The sequence below is a fragment of the Salmo salar genome, chromosome 23 (assembly GCF_965601325.2).
Source record: "Salmo salar chromosome 23, fSalSal1, whole genome shotgun sequence".
NCBI classification, from domain to species: domain Eukaryota; kingdom Metazoa; phylum Chordata; class Actinopteri; order Salmoniformes; family Salmonidae; genus Salmo; species Salmo salar.
In genome coordinates this window covers 17455444-17474768 of record NC_138313.1, presented here as the reverse complement: position 1 = coordinate 17474768, position 19325 = coordinate 17455444, and the positions used below count along the sequence as shown (strand labels likewise).

The 19325-nt window shown below is 41.8% G+C and overlaps 1 protein-coding gene across 2 annotated transcripts; it reads right to left on the bottom strand.

Moving 5' to 3' along the window:
- Nucleotides 1-13058: 13058 nt before the first annotated feature.
- Nucleotides 13059-18840, bottom strand: LOC106584177 (glutamine synthetase). 2 transcript variants are annotated; one of them, XM_014169125.3, is made up of 7 exons: nucleotides 18686-18840; nucleotides 17884-18072; nucleotides 17091-17252; nucleotides 16702-16848; nucleotides 15486-15613; nucleotides 14067-14266; nucleotides 13059-13856 (listed from the first exon to the last, which is right to left on the bottom strand). In XM_014169125.3, exons 2-7 carry the CDS (start codon nucleotides 18047-18049, stop codon nucleotides 13538-13540), a joined length of 1122 nt encoding a protein of 373 aa, XP_014024600.1. In that variant the 5' UTR covers nucleotides 18050-18072; nucleotides 18686-18840; the 3' UTR covers nucleotides 13059-13537. The 2 variants fall into 2 exon arrangements, with proteins under 2 accessions (XP_014024600.1, XP_014024601.1); XM_014169126.3 differs by having other exon boundaries at nucleotides 17884-18063.
- Between the last annotated feature and the right edge of the window lie 485 nt (nucleotides 18841-19325).

Sequence of the window (19325 nt, the reverse complement as noted above, 5' to 3'; positions counted from 1 at the left end):
CAAAAGCTACTCTTCCTGGGGTCCAGAAAAATTAAGGCAGTTATACATTTTACATTTACATTTACATTTAAGTCATTTAGCAGACGCTCTTATCCAGAGCGACTTACAAATTATTATAAACCATTATACAATTTCACAACATATTAAGTGTGTGCCCTCAGGCCTCTACTCTACTACCACTTATCTATAACACAAAATCCATGTGTACATGTGTGTATAGTGCATATGTGTGCATGTGTTTATGTTTTTGTTGATTCACAGTCCCCGCTGTTCCATAAGGTGTATTTTTATCTGTTTTTTTAATCTAATTTTACTGCTGGCATGAGTTACTTGATGTGGAATAGAGTTCCATGTAGTCATGGCTCTATGTAGTACTGTGCGCCTCCCATAGTCTGTTCTGGACTTGGGGACTGTGAAGAGACATCTGTTGGCATGTCTTGTGGGATATGCATGGGTGTCCGAGCTGTGTGCCAGTAGTTTAAACAGACAGCTCGGTACATTCAACATGTCAATACCTCTCACAAATACAAGTAGTGATGAAGTCAATCTCTCCTCCACTTCGATCCAGGAGAGATTGACATGCATATCATTAATGTTAGCTTTCTGTGTACATCCAAGAGCCAGCTGTGCTGCCCTGTTCTGAGCCAATTGCAATTTTCCTAAGTGTGGCACCTGACCACACAACTGAACAGTAGTCCAGGTGCGACAAAACTAGGGCCTGTAGGACCTACCTTGTTGATAGTGCTGTTAAGAATGCAGAGCAGCACTTTATTATAGACAGTCTTCTCCCCATCCTAGCTACTGTTGTATCAATATGTTTTGAGCATGACAGTTTACAATCCAGGGTAACTCCAAGCAGTTAAGTCTCCTCAACTTGCTCAATTTCCACATTATTCACTACAAGATTTACTTAAGGTTTAGGTTTTAGTGAATGATTTATCCCAAATACAATGCTTTCAGTTTTGGAAATATTTAGGACTAACTTATTCCTTGCCACTGCAGCTCTTTGTTAAGTGTTGCTGTCATTTCAGTCGCTGTGGTAGCTGACGTGTATAGTGTTGAGTCATCCGCATACATGGACACACTGGCTTTACTGGCATGTCGTTAGTAAAGATTGAAAAAAGTAAGGGGCCTAGACAGCTGCCCTGGGGAATTCCTGATTCTACCTGGATTTTGTTGGAGAGGCTTCCATTAAAGAACATCCTCTGTGTTCTGTTAGACAGGTGTCACGCCTGCTCCCGCTCTCCCTCTCCTGCGCTCGAGGGCGCTAGACTGCCTATCATTACGCACACCTGTCCCCTTCGTTACGTGCACCTGCGCCTCATTGGACCCACCTGGACTCCATCACTATTTGATTGCCTCCCCTTTGTCTGTCTGTTTCCTCTGTTTCAGCCCTGCGTCTGCATTGATGTTACTTTGTCCCCTGTCCAGATGCTGTTCCTGTCCTGTTTTATGTCCATTATTCATTAAATGTTCTCCCTGTACCTGCTTTCTGTCTCCAGCGTCGATCCTCACAACAGGTAACTCTTTATCCACAATATAGCAGGGGTTGTAAGCCATAACACATACGTTTTTCCAGCAACAGATTATGATCTAAAATGTCAAAGGCTGCACTGAAGTCTAACAAAACAGCCCCCATAATCTTTATATCATGAATTTCTCTCAGCCAATCATCAGTCATTTGTGTAAGTGCTGTGCTTGTTGAATGTCCTTCCCTATAAGCGTGCTGAAAGTCTGTTGTCAATTTGTTTACTGTAAAATAGCATTGTATCTGGTCAAACATAATTTTTTACAAAAGTTTACTAAGGGTTGGTAACAGGCTGATTGGTCAGCTATTTGAGCCAGTTAAGGGGGCTTTACTATTATTAGGTAGGGGAATAACTTTTGCTTCCCTCCAGGCCTGAGGGCAGACTTTTTAGTAAGCTAAAACTGAAGATATGGCAAATTGGAGTGGCAATATCTTCGCCATTTTCCACGGTAATTTTCCATCCAAGTTGTCAGACCCCGGTGGCTTGTTATTGTTGATAGACAACAATAATTTTTTCACCAATTCCACACTTACTTTACGGAATTCAAAATATTAAATGTAAAATTCCAATTTGGTCAGATATATTTTGATGTGTAGTGTCAGCGTTTGTTGCTGGCATGTCATGCTTAAGTCTGCTAATCTTGTCAACGAAAAAATCATTAAAGTAGTTGGCAATATCAGTGGGTTTTGTGATGAATGAGCCATCTCATTCAATAAATGATGGAGCGGAGTTTACCTTTTTCATTAAGGTGCTCCAAAGCTTTTTCTATCATTCTTTATGTCATTTATCTTTGTTTCATAGTGTAGTTTCTTCTTCTTTTTATTCAGTTAATTAGTCACATGATTTCTCAATTTGCGGTACGTTTGCCAATCGGTTGTATAGCCATACCTATTTGTCATCTCTCTTGCCTCATTCCTCTCAAGCATACAATTTTTAAATTCTTCATCAATCCACGGAGATTTAACAGTTTTTACAGTCATTTTCTTAGTGGGTGCATGCTTATTAGTAACTGGGATAAGCAATTTCATAAATGTGTCAAGTGCAGCGTCTGGTTGCTTGTCATTACACACCACGGACTAACAAATATTCTTCACATCAACAACATAGGAATCACTACAAAACTTATTGTATGACCTCTTATACACAATATTAGGCCTAGTCTTTGGAACTTTGTTATTCCTAGATATGGCTACTATATTATGATCACTACATCCGATGGATTTGGATACTTCTTTCAAACAAATATCTGCAGCATTAGTAAAGATGTGATCAATACATGTTGATGATTTCATTCCTGTACTGTTTGAAACTACCCTGGTAGATTGATTGATAACCTGGACCAGGTTGCAGGCATTAGTTAGTTTGAAGCTTTCTCTTGAGTGGGCAGCCTGATGAAAGCCAGGCAATATTTAAATCACCCAGAAAGTATACCTCTCTATTGATTCAACATGCATTATCAAGCATTTCACACATGTTATCCAGATACTGACTGTTAGCAATGTGTGGTCTATAGCAGCTTCCCACCAGAATTGGCTTTAGGTGAGGCAAATGAACCTGTAGCATATTACTTCAACAGTATTTAACATGAGATTCTCTCTAAGCTTTGTTTCCAGAAGGTATCAAAATTGTCAAATGTTACACCCCCATTAATTAGAATCCACATAATAATTCACATTTGCTGTTGCTACAGAATTATTTTCCTGATGTAGCAAACTGGCTCAAATGAAGATCCTTCATCTGTACAGAGACAGCCCAATTCTAATATTTTTCCACTAATCAGTTTTTTGACCAATCAGCTCTTCTGAACAATTGTGGGGGGAAAAAAATCTGAATTGGGCTTCCTAGGGAATATGTTGCCGTTTGGAACGCAACCAGGGGATTGAATTAAGACCAAGAGAGAACCAGCTTGTTCTTCTTTGCCTGTCTTGCTTATGAGATGGTCAAAGTAAAACATTTGGCTGGGTGTTTGTTTTTTCATTGACCTGAGCTGCGGTAGTTAACAGCTGTGTACAGCTTATGTTCCATCTCCAGCAGTGGAGTGGCACATGTCTGGACCTGTGGGACTGTTTCTATCCATATGGGAATTTTTGGTTGTTTCTTCCAAGCTTGTTTGTTTGAACAGGTTAGCAACTCTCATGCTTTCCCCCTACAGCTGGGATGATGACATCATCATGTGGTTATCCACGTACAGTGCATTCGGAAATTATTCAGACCTCTTGACTTTTTCCACATTTTGTTACGTTACAGCCTTATTCTAAAATTGATTAAATAGTTTTTTTCCTCATCAATATACACACAATACCCCATAATGACAAAACAAAAACAGGTTTTTAGACATTTTTGCAAATTTATTACAAACAAAAAAATTTTATATCACATTAACATAAGTATTCAGACCCTTTACTCAGTACTTTGTTGAAGCACCTTTGGCAGCGATTACAGCCTCGAGTGTTCTTGGGTGTGACACTATAATCTTGACACACTTGCATTTGGGGAGTGTTTCCTATTCTTCTCGGCAAATCCTCTCAAGCTCTGTCAGGTTGGATGGGGAGCAACACTGCACAGCTATTTTCAGATCTCTCCAGAGATGTTTGATCAGGTTCAAGTTCGCACTCTGGCTGGGCCACTCAAGGACATTCAGAGACTTGTCCCAAATCCACTCCTGCATTGTCTTGGCTGTGTGCTTAGGGTCATTGTCCTGTTGGAATCTCTGTACTTTGCTCCGTCCATCTTTCCATCGATCCTGACTAGTCTCTCAGTCCCTACCACTGAAAAACATCCCCACAGCATGATGCTGCCACCACCCTGCTTCACCGTAGGGATGGTGCCTGGTTTCCTCCAGATGGGATGCTTGGCATTCAGGCCAAATAGTTCAATCTTGGTTTCATCAGACCAGAGAATGTTGTTTCTCATGGTCTGAGATAGAGGTTGACCGAATAATCGGCATGGCCAATTAATTAGGGCCGATTTCAAGTTTTCATAACAATCGGTAATCGGCCTTTTTGGACACCGATTATGGCCGATTAAATTGCAATCCACGAGGAAACTGCGTGGCTGGCTGACCACCTGTTACGTGAGTGCAGTGTCAAAAGCACCTTGTGGCTGCAAGGAGCCAAGGTAAGTTACTAACTAGCATTAAACATATCTTATAAAAAACAATCAATCTTCACATAATCACTAGTTAACTACACATGGTTGATATTACTAGGTTAACTAGCTTGTCCTGCGTTGCATATAATCAATGTGGTGCCTGTTAATTTATCATCGAATCACAGCCTACTTCAACTTCGCCAAACGGGTGATGATTTAACAAAAGCGCGTTATCGAAAAAAGCACTATCGTTGCACAAATGTACTTAACCATAAACATCAATGCCTTTCTTAAAATCAATACACAGAAGTATATTTTTTTAAACCTGCATATTTAGTTAAAAGAAATGAATGTTAGCAGGCAATATTAACTAGGGAAATTGTGTCACTTCTCTTGCGTTCAGTGCAAGCAGAGTCCGGGTATATGCAACAGTTTGGGCCGCCTGGCTCATTGCGAACTGTGAACTAATTTGCCAGACTGTTACATAATTATGACATAACATTGAAGGTTGTGCAATGTAACAGAAATATTTAGATTTAGGGTTCAATAAAATACGGAACGTTTCTGTATTACACTGAAAGAATGTTTTCCAAATGATAGTTTCCGGATTTGACCAAATTAATGACCAAAGGCTCGTATTTCTGTGTTTATTATATTATAATTAAGTCTATGATTTGATATTTGATAGAGCATTCTGACTGAACGGTGGTAGGCAGCAGCAGGCTCGTAACCATTCATTCAAACAGTACTCTACTGCGTTTGCCAACAGCTCTTAACAATGCTTGATGCACAGCTCTGTTTATGACTTCAAGCCTATCAACTCCCGAGATTAGGCTGGTAATACTAAAGTGCCTATAAGAACATCCAATAGTCAAAGGTGTATGAAATACAAATGGTATAGAGAGAAATAGTCGACACGTCATAATTCCTATAATAACTACAACTTAAAACTTCTTAACTGGGAATATTGAAGAACTGGGAATATTGACCCACCAGCTTTCATATGTTCTCATGTTCTGAGCAAGGAACTTAAACGTTAGCTTTTTTACAAGGCACATATTGCAAATTCCCTTTATTCTCCAACACTGTGTTTTTGCATTATTTAAACCAAATTGAACATGTTTCATTATTTATTTGAGACTGAATAGATTTTATTTATGTATTATATTAAGTTAAAATAAGTGTTCATTGTTCATTCAATATTGCTGTAATTGTCATTATTACAAATAAACATACAAATCGGCAGATTAATTGGTATCGGCTTTTTTTGGTCCTCCAATAATCGGTATCAGTATCGGCGTTGAAAAATCATAATCCAGAAACAAGTCTCTCACCGTTGCCGCTTGCTATAGACCACCTTCTGCCCCCATCTGTGCCTTGAACACCATATGTGAATTGATTGCCCCCCATCTATCTAGTTCACTAGCTAACATTACAATTCAGCTAACCATGGTTGGCGGTCATCAGCTATCCCTTAGCTCGAAAAGCTATCGCCAGTTTTGTACAACGCGACTCAGACCAGAGCATACCGGACCTATTTTCTCTCCATAGCCCCGGATTTCTAACGCAAGCTCTGGACATTTACACCTGGATCTTGCAGCTAACTAGCTGCTATCCGAGTGACTATTGGCTAACGTCGGTCCCGGAGCTAACATCAATTATTCCGGAGCTAGCCAGCTGAAGAGTTCCATCAGCCACTCCTGGGCTACAATCACCTATCCGGACCCATTTTACTGCCGATGTGGAGCCCCATCGGGCCTTCACGACTGGACTACCGACGTTATCTGCCCGAGGGAGTTATCCAACTGGCCCCTCCGTCATGACATAACCTGAACTCCCATCTGCGCCAGCTAATCGTTAGCTGTCTTATCGGCTCCTATCTGAATAGGTCTATCGGCCAATTTTCTTGGGCCACTATAACTAACTATTTTGCCAATTGGATTGGTCCCCTCTACCACACGGAACCCCACTAATCTAATGACGGAAACGCACGAGGTGGCTAATAACAGACCATCTTCCGCCAACTTGCTACCCAAGGCCCGGCTTGCTGTCTGAATCGCCGTGACCGCAACCAACCTCACTACTCACCGACCTCTCCTTAATGTCAATATGCCTTGTCCATTGCTGTTCTGGTTAGTGTTTATTGTCTTATTTCACTGTAGAGCCTCTAGCCCTGCTCATTATACCTTATCCAAACTTTCAGTTCCTCCACCCACACATGCTATGACATCTTCTGGTTTCAATTATGTTTCTAGAGACAATATCTCTCTCATCATCACTCAATGCCTAGGTTTACCTCCAATGTACTCCCATCCTCTGTCTGTACATTATACCTTGAAGCTATTTTATCGCCCCCAGAAACCTGCTCCTTTTACTCTCTGTTCCGGTTGTCCTAGATGACCAATTGTCATAGCTTTTAGCCGTACCCTTATCCTACACCTCCTCTGTTCCTCTGGCGATGTAGAGGTGAATCCAGGCCCTGCAGTGCCTAGCTCCACTCCTATTCCCCAGGCGATCTCTTTTGATGACTTCTGTAACCGTAATAGCCTTGGTTTCATGCATGTTAACATTAGAAGCCTCCTTCCTAAGTTTGTTTTATTCACTGCTGTAGCACACTCTGCCAACCCAGATGTCCTAGCCGTATCTGAATCCTGGCTTAGGAAGACCACCAAAAACTCTGAAATCTCCATCCCTAACTACAACATTTTCAGACAAGATAGAACAGCCAAAGGGGGCGGTGTTGCAATCTACTGCAGAGATAGCCTGAAGAGTTCTGTCCTACTATCCAGGTCTGTACCCAAACAATTTGAACTTCTTCTTTTAAAAATACACCTCTCTAAAAACAAGTCTCTCACCATTGCCGCCTGCTATAGACCACCCTCTGCCCCCAGCTGTGCTCTGGACAACATATGTGAACTGATTGCCCCCCATCTATCTTCAGAGCTCGTGCTGCTAGGTGACCTAAACTGGGACATGCTTAACACCCCAGCCATCCTACAATCTAAGCTTGTTGCCCTCAATCTCACACAAATTTTCAATGAACCTACCAGGGTCCACCCTAAAGCCGTAAACACAGGCACCCTCATAGATATCATCCTAACCAACTTGCCCTCTAAATTCACCTCTGCTGTTTTCAACCAAGATCTCAGCGATCACTGCCTCATTGCTTGCATCCGTAATGGGCCAGCGGTCAAACGACCTCCACTCATCACTGTCAAACGCTCCCTGAAACACTTCAGCGAGCAGGCCTTTCTAATCGACCTGGCCCGGGTATCCTGGAAGGATATTGACCTCATCCCTTCAGTAGAGGATGCCTGGTTATTTTTTTTAAATGCCTTCCTCACCATCTTAAATAAGCATGCCCCATTCAAGAAATGTAGAACCAGGAACAGATATAGCCCTTGGTTCTCTCCAGACCTGACTCCCCTAAACCAACACAAAAACATCCTGTGGCGTTCTGCATTAGCATCGAACAGCGCCCATGATATGCAACTTTTCAGGGAAGTTAGAAACCAATATACACAGGCAGTTAGAAAAGCCAAGGCTAGCTTTTTCAAGGATACATTTTCTTCCTGCAACACAAACTCAAAAAGGTTCTGGGACACTGTAAAGTCCTTGGAGAATAAGAGCACCTCCTCCCAGCTACCCACTGCACTGAGGATAGGAAACTCTGTCACCACCCATAAATCCACTATAATTTGAATTTCAATAAGCATTTTTCTATGGCTGGCCATGCTTTCCACCTGGCTACCCCTACCCCGGTCAACAGCACTGCACCCCCCACAGCAACTCGCCCAAGCCTTCCCCATTTCTCCTTCTCCCAAATCCAGTCAGCTGATGTTCTGAAAGAGCTGCAAAATCTGGACCCCTACAAATCAGCCGGGCTAGACAATCTGGACCCTTTCTTTCTAAAATGATCTGCCGAAATTGTTGCAACCCCTATTACTAGCCTGTTCAACCTCTCTTTCGTGTCATCTGAGATTCCCAAAGATTGGAAAGCAGCTGCGGTCATCCCCCTCTTCAAAGGGGGACACATTCTTGACCCAAACTGCTACAGACCTATATCTATCCTACCCTGCCTCTCTAAAGACTTCAAAAGCCAAGACAACAAACAGATTACCGACCATTTGGAATCCCACCGCACCTTCTCCACTATGCAATCTGGTTTCAGAGCTGGTCATGGGTGCACCTCAGCCACGCTCAAGGTCCTAAACGATATCTTAACCGCCATCGATAAGAAACAATACTGTGCAGCCGTATTCATTGACCTGGCCAAGGCTTTCGACTCTGTCAATCACCACATCCTCATCAGCAGACTCAACAGCCTTGGTTTCTCAAATGATTGCCTCGCCTGGTTCACCAACTACTTCTCTGATAGAGTTCAGTGTGTCAAATCGGAGGGCCTGTTGTCCGGGCCTCTGGCAGTCTCTATGTGCGTGCCACAGGGCTCAATTCTTGGGCCGACTCTTTTCTCTGTATACATCAATGATGTCGCTCTTGCTGCTGGTGTGTCTCTGATCCACCTCTACGCAGACGACACCATTCTGTATACTTCTGGCCCTTCTTTGGACACTGTGTTAACTACCCTCCAGACGAGCTTCAATGCCATACAACTCTCCTTCCGTAGCCTCCAACTGCTCTTAAATACAAATAAAACTAAATGCATGCTCTTCAACCGATCGCTGCCTGCCCCTGCCCGCCCGTCCAGCATCACTACTCTGGACGGTTCTGACTTAGAGTATGTGGACAACTATAAATACCTAGGTATCTGGTTAGACTGTAAACTCTCCTTCCAGACTCACATTAAGCATCTCCAATCCAAAATTAAATCTAGAATCAGCTTCCTATTTCGCAACAAAGCATCTTTCTCATGCTGCCAAACATACCCTCGTAAAACTGACTATCCTACCGATCCTCGACTTTGGCGATGTCATTTACAAAATAGCCTCCAATACACTACTCAATAAATTGGATACTGTCTATCACAGTGCCATCCATTTTGTCACCAAAGCCCCATATACTACCCACCACTGCGACCTGTACGCTCTCGTTGGCTGGCCCTCGCTTCATACTCATCGCCAAACCCACCCACTGGCTCCAGGTCATCTACAAGACCCTGCTAGGTAAAGTTCCCCCTTATCTCAGCTTGCTGGTCACCATAGCAGCACCCACCCATAGCACGCTCTCCAGCAGGTATATTTCACTGGTCACCCCCAAAGCCAATTCCTAGTTTGGCCGCCTTTCCTTCCAGTTTTCTGCTGCCAATGACTGGAATGAACTGCAAACATCACTGAAGCTGGAGACTCATATCTCCCTCACTAACTTTAAGCACCAGCTGTCAGAGCAGCTCACAGATTTCTGCACCTGTACATAGTCCATCTGTAAATAGCCCATCCAACTACCTCATCCCCATACTGTTATTTATTTAATTTTTTTTGCTCCTTTGCACCCCAGTATCTCTACTTGCACATTCATCTTCTGCACATCTATCACTCCAGTGATTAATTGCTATCTTGTAATTATTTTGCGACTATGGCCTATTTATTGCCTTACCTACCTTACTCTACCTCATTTGCACACACTGTATATAGACTTTTTGTATTGTATTATTGACTGTATGTTTGTTTATTCCATGTGTAACTCTGCTGTTGTTTGTGTCGCACTGCTTTGCTTTATCTTGGCCAGGTCGCAGTTGTAAATGAGAACTTGTTCTCAACTAGCCTACCTGTTTAGCCTACCTGAAATATATATATTTTTTTTAAATAAAAATTATCGGTCGACATCTAGTCAGAGTCCTTTAGTTGTCTTTAGTCAATCTCCAAGTGAGCTGTCATGTGCCTTTTACTGGGGAGTGGCTTCCGTCTGGCCGCTCTACAATAAAGGCCTGATTGGTGGAGTGCTGCATAGATGGTTGTCCTTCTGGAAGTTTCTCCCATCTCCACATAGGAACTCTAGAGCTCTGTCAGTGACCATCAGGTTCTTTGTCACCTCCCTGACCAAGGCCCTTTTCTCCCGATTGCTCAGTTTGGCCAGGCGGTCAGCTCTAGGAAGAGTCTTGGTGGTTCCAAACTTCTTCCATTTAAGAATGATGGAGGCCACTGTGTTCTTGGGGACCTCCAATGCTGCAGAATTGTTTTGGTACCCTTCCCCAGATCTGTGCCTCAACACAATCCTGTCTTGGAGCCCTACAGACAATTCCTTTGACGTCATGGCTTGGTTTTTGTCTGACATGCACTTTCAAATGTGAGAACTTCTATAGACAATTGTGTATGCCAGCAGCATACCACCCTGCATCCCACTGCTGGCTTCTGAAGCTAAGCAGGGTTGGTCCTGGTCAGTCCCTGGATGGGAGACCAGATGCTGCTAGAAGTGGTGTTGGAGGGCCAGTAGGAGGCACTCTTTCCTCTAGTCTAAAAAAAATATTCTGATGCCCCAGGTCAGTGATTGGGGACACTGCCCTATGTAGAGTGCCATCTTTCAGATGGGACATTAAACAGGTGTCCTGACTCTCTGAGGTCATTAAAGATCCTATGGCACTTATTGTAGGGGTGTTAACCCTGGTGTCCTGGCTAAAATTCCCAAGCTGTCCCTCATACCATCAGTCACCTAATCATCCCCAGCTTATAATTGGCTGATTTATCCTCTCCCCTGTAACTACTCCCCAGGTTGTTGCTGTAAATGAGAATGTGTTCTCAGTCAACTTACCTGGTAAAATAAAAAATGTGACTTTCCAAATCATGTCCAAACAATTGAATTTACTGCAGTTGGACTCCAATCAAGTTGTAGAAACATCTCAAGGATGATCAATGGGAACAGGATGCACCCCTGAGCTCAATTCTGAGTCTCATAGCAAAGGGTCTGAATACTTATGCAAATAAGGATTTATTTAAATTTTTATATTTACATTTGCAAACATTTCTAAAAACCTGTTTTTGCTTTGTCATTATGCGGTAGTGTGTAGATTGGTGAGAATTGTTATTTAATCAACTTTAGGGCAAGGCTGTAACGTAACCAAATGTGGAAAAAGGGAAGGGGTCAGAATACTTTCTGAATGCACTGTAGGTATCGATGCCGCGTTCAACATAAATAATTTGAACGATCATCCAACTCCGAATTCCAAGTCGGAAACTCGGTTATCTTTCTAGAATTCCAACTTTCCGACCTGAAGATCAGTGACGTCATTATCTGACCTCGATTTCCCAGTTGTCTTATATCAGATGTATGACAAACATATCAACCACCTTCCAGTAGGTATAGTGATAAATAGCATACTGGACATTTTCACATCAGCCCTATGTAATGTCTAAACTTATAAATATGATTAAAACACTTGAACCTGGATAAGTACCTTTAAATCTAAACCAAGGGACAGTTTGAAAGATGTTTCCACCGTGGCTGTTTCAGGTTTCCTTGCCTTGCAGCCTTTAGGGTGGCTCAGGAACAGGCAGTCACCCCTCCTTCCTTTGTGCCTGCAGTCTGCAGAACTAGGCTAAAGGTCCCAAAACAGACGTATTTCCCTTACTTGCCAAGTGTGTCGTCATCTACAAGAGCAGAACGTGATTGGATGGATGTTGGAAGCTCTCTCAGTATACTAATAATTGGTTGTGCAATTCCTTGTGTGGCTATTGTGATTTGTGCCAAAGCTTCTCTAGAAATATGCAAAAACCTGACAAGAATGTGTGGTCAGGCCATTGTCTTCAGATACTTCCTTCCTCACTGAATCTTTGCTATTTTGAAATACAGATATTAAGTTAAATTGTTACCTATTCAAGTGAAAATTAATTCTGGTCTGCCATCATGAGTATTCAGTATGCATCAATCTTATTTCAATTGTTAAACACTCAATATACAAGTTTTCCTACAGTAAGTTAGGCTAATTTAATTCAGTCTCGTGAAACTAGTAAATTCAAGATGCCCTAAAAGATCTGACCAGCTAGGTGAAGAGGACAGGAGGGAAATTATATACTCATACTTTCATCACATTGAGCCAAGGTTATGCTCCTGATTAGTCTAAATTGAGAAGTAGATGTCCTCAGTGTTGATCTGACAAGGTTACCTTTACAGTAAAGTCTTACATAATATTGCTTGTAAACCAAAATTAATCTCTGTGCCCTCGCTTCTGCTTTGCCTGGTCTTTGGGGGGGGGGGGATCTAGGCCAGGTCACAGTTCAGCAATGTTAAAAGGGCAATCAGCAGTTGCTACAGCTATTTTTGTACTTAATGTCCCCATTGATTATTTAAGATTAACTTAAAAGCCTCATGAGATTAGTTCCAACTGTCGTACCCCATCAGAACCCAAAATAAGCTTGTTTTACTCAGATTGGCCTCAACATTGTTAACTATAATTTTGATATCATGGGTGCAATAACTGGCCATCCATAGCTCAGTTTATAAATGTGATATAAAATCACATACTATTAAAAAGCCAAACAAGAAAGATTATGGTAAAATTAGAATTTTTTTTTGTGTTACAAAAAAGACAGAACCTGTCACTTGCAATATAAGTACCATAGCTGGCCACTCAAACAGTATACAAACATCTACAGCATCTTGGTTAGTAAATCATGTTAAACAATATTATGAGTAGCAAATGGATACACATAACTAGACCTATACATACACATTTATCCCTCCAACAGACATCTGTTTGGAATCATTAAGTCCATAGCATCAATTAAAAAGGGCAATGTTGGCAGTGATCAAAAGGTAGGGGTCTACTCTACCCTGAGCACAGACTGCAGAATGTGCCGAAGATTCTCCCATGAAAAGGGTTAAAAGCAAGCCATACATGGATGGTCAAGACTTGTAATATGCAAGGGGTTTACAAAGCCACAGACAAAACAGCACTTGGAATGACACTTGAGATGTAGCTCAATAGGACAGGAGGGGGATTATTTCAGACCAAAAGAGTATCTAGTTCATTTGCTGTATTCTTTAGGTTCCTCCCCCTCTTCACTGAGCAAACATGTGCGTATCAGAGCTTCAGTGACTGCATATGGGTCACAGTTAGCAGATGGGCGGCGGTCCTCGAAGTAGCCCTTCTTGTCCTGACCCACCGAGCGGGGTATGCGGATGCTGGCACCACGGTTCGCCACGCCGGCTGAGAACTCGTGGATGTTGGACGTTTCGTGGTGACCAGTCAAGCGCCGGGCGTTGTCCAGCCCCCCTTTGGGGTCGTAGGCACGGATGTGGTAGCGGTGTCGCCTTCCCAACTTCTCAATCGAATCTTCGATGCCCCTGTGTGGATAGAAGGGGTTAATCCACTGCTAAAAAGACTTGACTTAAAAACCTTACGATACCGGTTTCCCAGGTTGGATTGAGTTTAGTCTTCAACTAAGAAGCATTATCAATGAAGAATTGCCATTTGCCTAGGCTTAATATTTGTTCAGTAAAACCGGCCTTAAAAATAGAGCAGTGGGTTTACAGCACAATTGAATACATGCCTACCTCAATCCACCATCTTCTCTCATCTCCTTGGTGCTAAAGTTTGTATGGCAGCCAGCGCCGTTCCAATTCCCAGGGATGGGCTTGGGGTCGAATGAGGCCACGACGCCAAAGTCTTCACACACCCGGTGGAGGATGAACCGAGCAGCCCAGAGGTGGTCACCCATGTTGATACCTTCACATGGCCCAACCTGGAACTCCCACTGGAAGACAATAAGAGTCAGAGAGATGATGGTTTTGAATATTTACAGAGTTTCATGGACACAGATTTTGCCTAATCCTGCATGAATAATCTAATTCTAGGCCTAATCTGTATACTGAACAAAAATATAAATGCAACATGTAAAGTGTTGGTCCCATGTTTCAGGAGCTGAAAATGTATCCAAGAACTCTTCCAATATGCAGAAAAAGCTCATTTCTCGAATTGTGCACATTTGTTTACATCCCTGTTAGTGAGCATTTCTCTTTTGCCAAGATAACACAGGTGTGGCATATTAAGAAGCTGATTAAACAGCATGATGATTACACAGGTGCAACCTTGTGCTGGGGACAAAAGGCCACTAAAATGTGCAGTTCTCACAACAATGCCACAGATGTCAAGTTGTGGGAATGTGCAGTTGGCATGGTAACTGCAGGAATGCCAACCAGAGCTGTTGCCAGATAATTGAAAGTTATTTTCTCTACCATAAGTCACCACCAACATCATTTTAGAGATTTGGCAGTACGTCCAACCGGCCTCACAACCGCATGTATGGCGTCGCGTTGGCGAGCAGTTTGCTGATGTCAACGTTGTGAACAGTGCCCCATGGTGGCAGTGAGGTTATGGTATGGGCAGGCATAAGCTACGAACAATGAACACAATTGCATTTTAGCGATGGAAATTTGAATGCACAGATACCTATCCCAAGGCTCATTCTCATGCCATTCATCCACCACCCCATGTTTCAGCATGATAATGCACACTCCCATGTCGAAAGTATCTGTACACAATTCCTGGAAGCTGAAAATATCCCAATTCTTCCAGGACCTGCATAGTCAGACATGTCACCCATTGAGCACGTTTGAGATGCTATGGATTGAGGTGTACAACAGCGGGTTCCAGTTACCGCCAATATACAGCAACTTCACACAGCCATTGAAGAGGAGTGGGACAACATTCCACAGGCCACAATCAACAGCCTGATCAACTATGCGACGAAGTGTCGCTCTGCATGAGGCAATATGGTGGTCACAAGATACTGACAGGTTTTTTGATCTACACCTTTTTTATAAAGTTATCTGTATTCCAGGTCATGTGAAATCCATAGATTAGGGCCTTGTTTATTTAAATTGACCGATTTCCTTATATGAACTAACTCAGTAATATCTTTCAAAACATTGCATTTATATTTTTGTTCAGTAGAATAGTCAAGTGGTTCTTACCTGAGCTGGCATGACTTCAGCGTTGGTGCCACAGATCTTAACCCCAGCATAAAGACAAGCTCTATAGTGGGCTTCTACGATATCTCTACCATACGCCTTGTCTGCTCCCACGCCACAGTAGTAGGGCCCTGTTCAAAAACATTGCATCATCAGGCTCAACAGTTTAAAACGCTAAACATTTAATACTCTAGTTGAATATACAGAAAGTTTCCATGGATAAAATCTGCTAATGAATGGCATTTTATATTTAACCTCACTAGGGTAGGGGGCACCACTTTTACCTCTGGATGAAAAGCATGCCAAAAGTAAACTGCCTGCTACTCAGGCCCAGAAGATTGGATATGCATATAATTGGTAGATTTGGATAGAAAACATTAAAGTTCCCAAACTGTTAAAATAATGTATGTGAGTATTACAGAACTGATATGGCAGGCAAAAACCCGAGAAATCCATCCAGGAAGTAGTTTTCTATTTAATGCCATTACAGTATCCATTGACTTCGGACTCAAATTGCACTTCCTATGGCTTCCACTAGATGTCAACAGTCTTTAGAAATAGTTTCAGGTTTGTATTCTGACAAATGAGGGAGTAAGACCACTTTGAATGAGTGGACACTGCAGTGTCCGAGGTTTTTCATGCGCACGACCGAGAGCACACCTTTCTTGTTTTCCTTTTATATTGATGAAGCCATTGTCCGGTTGAAATGTTATTGATTATTATGAGTAAAAACAACCTGAGGATTGATTATAAACATCGTTTGACATGTTTCTACGAACTTCACTGATACTTTTCAGATTTTTCATCTGTGACTGCCTTTGAGCCTGTGGATTACTGAACAAAACAGAGGTTTTTGGATATAAAGAGGGACTTTATCGAACAAAACAAATAATTTGAGTAAATGGGAGTCTTGTGAGTGCAACAATATGAAGATCAAAGGTAAGTGATTAATTTTATCACCATTTCTGACTTGTGTAACTCCTCTACTTGGCTGGTAACTGTTTAATGATTTGTCTACTGGGCGCTGTTCTCAGATAATCGCATGGTATGCATTCGCCGTAAAGCCTTTTTGAAGTCTGACACTGGTTGGATTAACAAGGAGTTAATCTTTAAACTGATGTATAACACCCGTTTTATGAATTTTTAATAATGAGTATTCACTGGATGTTGGCCAGGTAGCGTCCCACACCCCCTAGAGAGCTTAACCTCTCAAACTAACCTTGTGGACCAGGGAAGCCATTGGAAGGCCAGCCAAAGGGATGTCCGTCTGTTCCCAGGATGGTGTACTCCTGTTCCATGCCAAACCACGGCACCTGGTTCTCTACCATCTCCATGATCATCTTACACATCAGCCTGAGGTTAGTTTCTGGAGGGCAACAAACATTGTATTGGTCATTCAAACCATTTCTGCTACACTGAGCCAATGGGGCCTGGGTTCAATAAGATACTTAAGCTGGGCCATGTTCAGCAGGCATGAAATGGAAGAAAACAGGGTGATATTATCCAAATGTATCCAATAAAGCTCATTTTCATTTTCTATTGCAAAAGTTAAAATGTTTGAGCTCCTATGAATATGACACCCAACGTCACTTTACCGCTTAGGCTTACCTGTAGGCTTGCGGTTGTATTTGAGCACTTCACACAGGACCAGTTTGTTGGGATCTTTCCTGAAAGGGTCTCTGAACATGGCAGCAGGGATAAGGTACATATCACTGTTAGAGCCCTCTGACTGGTACGTACTGGAACCATCAAAGTTCCACTCTGGGAGATCTGAAGGAGGGAGGGAACCGTGCGATTAGAGCAACTCAGGGATTCAAATACCCATTAGGTTCAGGGTTATTAGGCAAAGCAACCCATATTTTTTATTTTATTTATGCTGTATTTGAAAAGTAACTGTTGGAGCTCTTTGAGCAATGTGTTACAAGGGTGTGACCAGTCTGTCATCTATATTAACATAGCAAGTTGTTTCCGCCACTCCGACCCCCAAAAAAGTAATTTCTGCCGAGATACGCCTTTAAGATGAGTGCAACAAGTTCCAAATCTTCCTCAGAAAACACCAAGGTAACTAGTCATCTTGTAATCCTGGAAGTGTAGCCAACCCTATTAATAGAAGCATTTAATAATTGTTCAGGTTAATATAGAATTGGCTGGTGATGTCGTTGTGATCAAGAGAAAATGTCCACAATTGTCAGACGAGTTTCAGAAGAGAATATAATAAAATGTTGGTGCATTTGAGAAGTGTCCAAAAGTAAATCAGAAATTAACGTCACACTACACAAAAATACCCCACCCCCCACCACCGCTGAATAAACATTAGGGGAAACACTGGGTGTAGCACAAAAGTTTTTTATTACCCATTTCAACAGGCATAGATCAATGTAAATCAAGTGTCAGATCTTACCATCAATGGTCTTGGGTTCAGAATCCAGAGTTCTGGTCTTGCAACGGAGCCCCTCTCCAGTCCCATCTATCCATATGTACATGGCCTGGACCTTGTCTCCCTGAGGAAGGTCCATATACTGCTGCTTCACAGTTTTACTCAAACTGGCACTCTCTGACGTGGCCATTTTTCAATGAGCGCCTGGAAAACCTTGGAACAAAGAGCAATCAATTGGAATCCACTTGAAGCTTTTGATTCTAAGAATTGATCCATTTGAGGTCCACAACTATTGTATTATGCCCACCCAGTAATTTATAGTAATAGTTGATCTACTCAAACTTACGTAACATAAATATTTTAAAACTGATGTTTTGTAAGTTTGCCTAATTACTATTACACCAACGTGTGATATGAGAACGCAATCAACATCCTGCAATATCGAGTTAAATTCATGAACGTTTTCCACAAGAGAAAACAGTCCGGGTTACAATAAAGCACGTAAACTAGCATGCTGCTATGACAGTGTACAATAGGTTACAATACTGATGCAGTTTTACGCCTGATTACGATTATGGAAAATAAAAGCGCAATGGTTTCTGTCGCCAGGTTATGATAGTCAAACACGTCTGGCACGCACTATCCATACATACCACATTAACAACAATAATATATAACTAATAGAAATGGAATACACCACAATTCGGCTAAGAGGTCCGAAACTATAAAGAGAAACAGCACACCAATTAGTCAATACGATAAAAAATACACAATGTAATTGTCGTAGCCGCTCCTAGAACTTTTAAAATAGTTTAGGAATAATGACCTTATATCAAGTAAGGAATTAGGATCAAAAGCCTGGTACAGCCTTCTGTAAATGTTCTGTGTAATTCCAAATGTTTTTCTTTCATTCTCTACCACAAAATGTATCCAAACGGTTGCATTTATAAAAGGGAGATATGACCCCCCCATGCCTCAGATTGGCTAGAAAGGAACGTGATCCCTTCGTGATCAGGTGATGGGGAGCTCATGGTTTGCGTTCATTGGTCGCCCGGAAAAATGTGGAGTTTCATTCAAGCCTTCCAAACAAGTCTTTATTTCAAGACTCTACTCTTTGTTTTCTAAAGGAACGATAACTATCCTTACCAAAATCGCAAATACGTTTCTTTATTTGAACAGTATGATAATTTGTTTAAAAAATATGAAACGGGAAAAAAGATTATGCATGGAATAATTTCTATAATATGGTAATTATTAAGAACGATGATGAAAGTAAAATACGCCCCCTGACGAAATGAAAACGGAATATTCCTAGAATCAATTATGTTGTGGTGCCTCTAAAGAACAAACGTTCCTAAATGATGAAAAATAAGACCATGATGCTCTTTGACTGTTCTTTGCCTTCTATTGGCTAAAATATGGACGTTATGTAATATTTTATTCTGAGATGGACATTTGTTATGAGG

What these genes read in the sequence shown, in the direction of transcription:
- LOC106584177 (XM_014169125.3), bottom strand. Translation starts at nt 18,049, where the DNA reads ATGGCCACGTCAGAGAGTGCCAGTTTGAGTAAAACTGTGAAGCAGCAG. An exon ending in ATACAACCGCAAGCCTACAG is followed by an intron (nt 16,849 to 17,090) that starts GTAAGCCTAAGC and finishes GTTGCCCTCCAG; the next exon opens with AAACTAACCTCAGGCTGATG. An exon ending in AGAGAAGATGGTGGATTGAG is followed by an intron (nt 13,857 to 14,066) that starts GTAGGCATGTAT and finishes CTATCCACACAG; the next exon opens with GGGCATCGAAGATTCGATTG.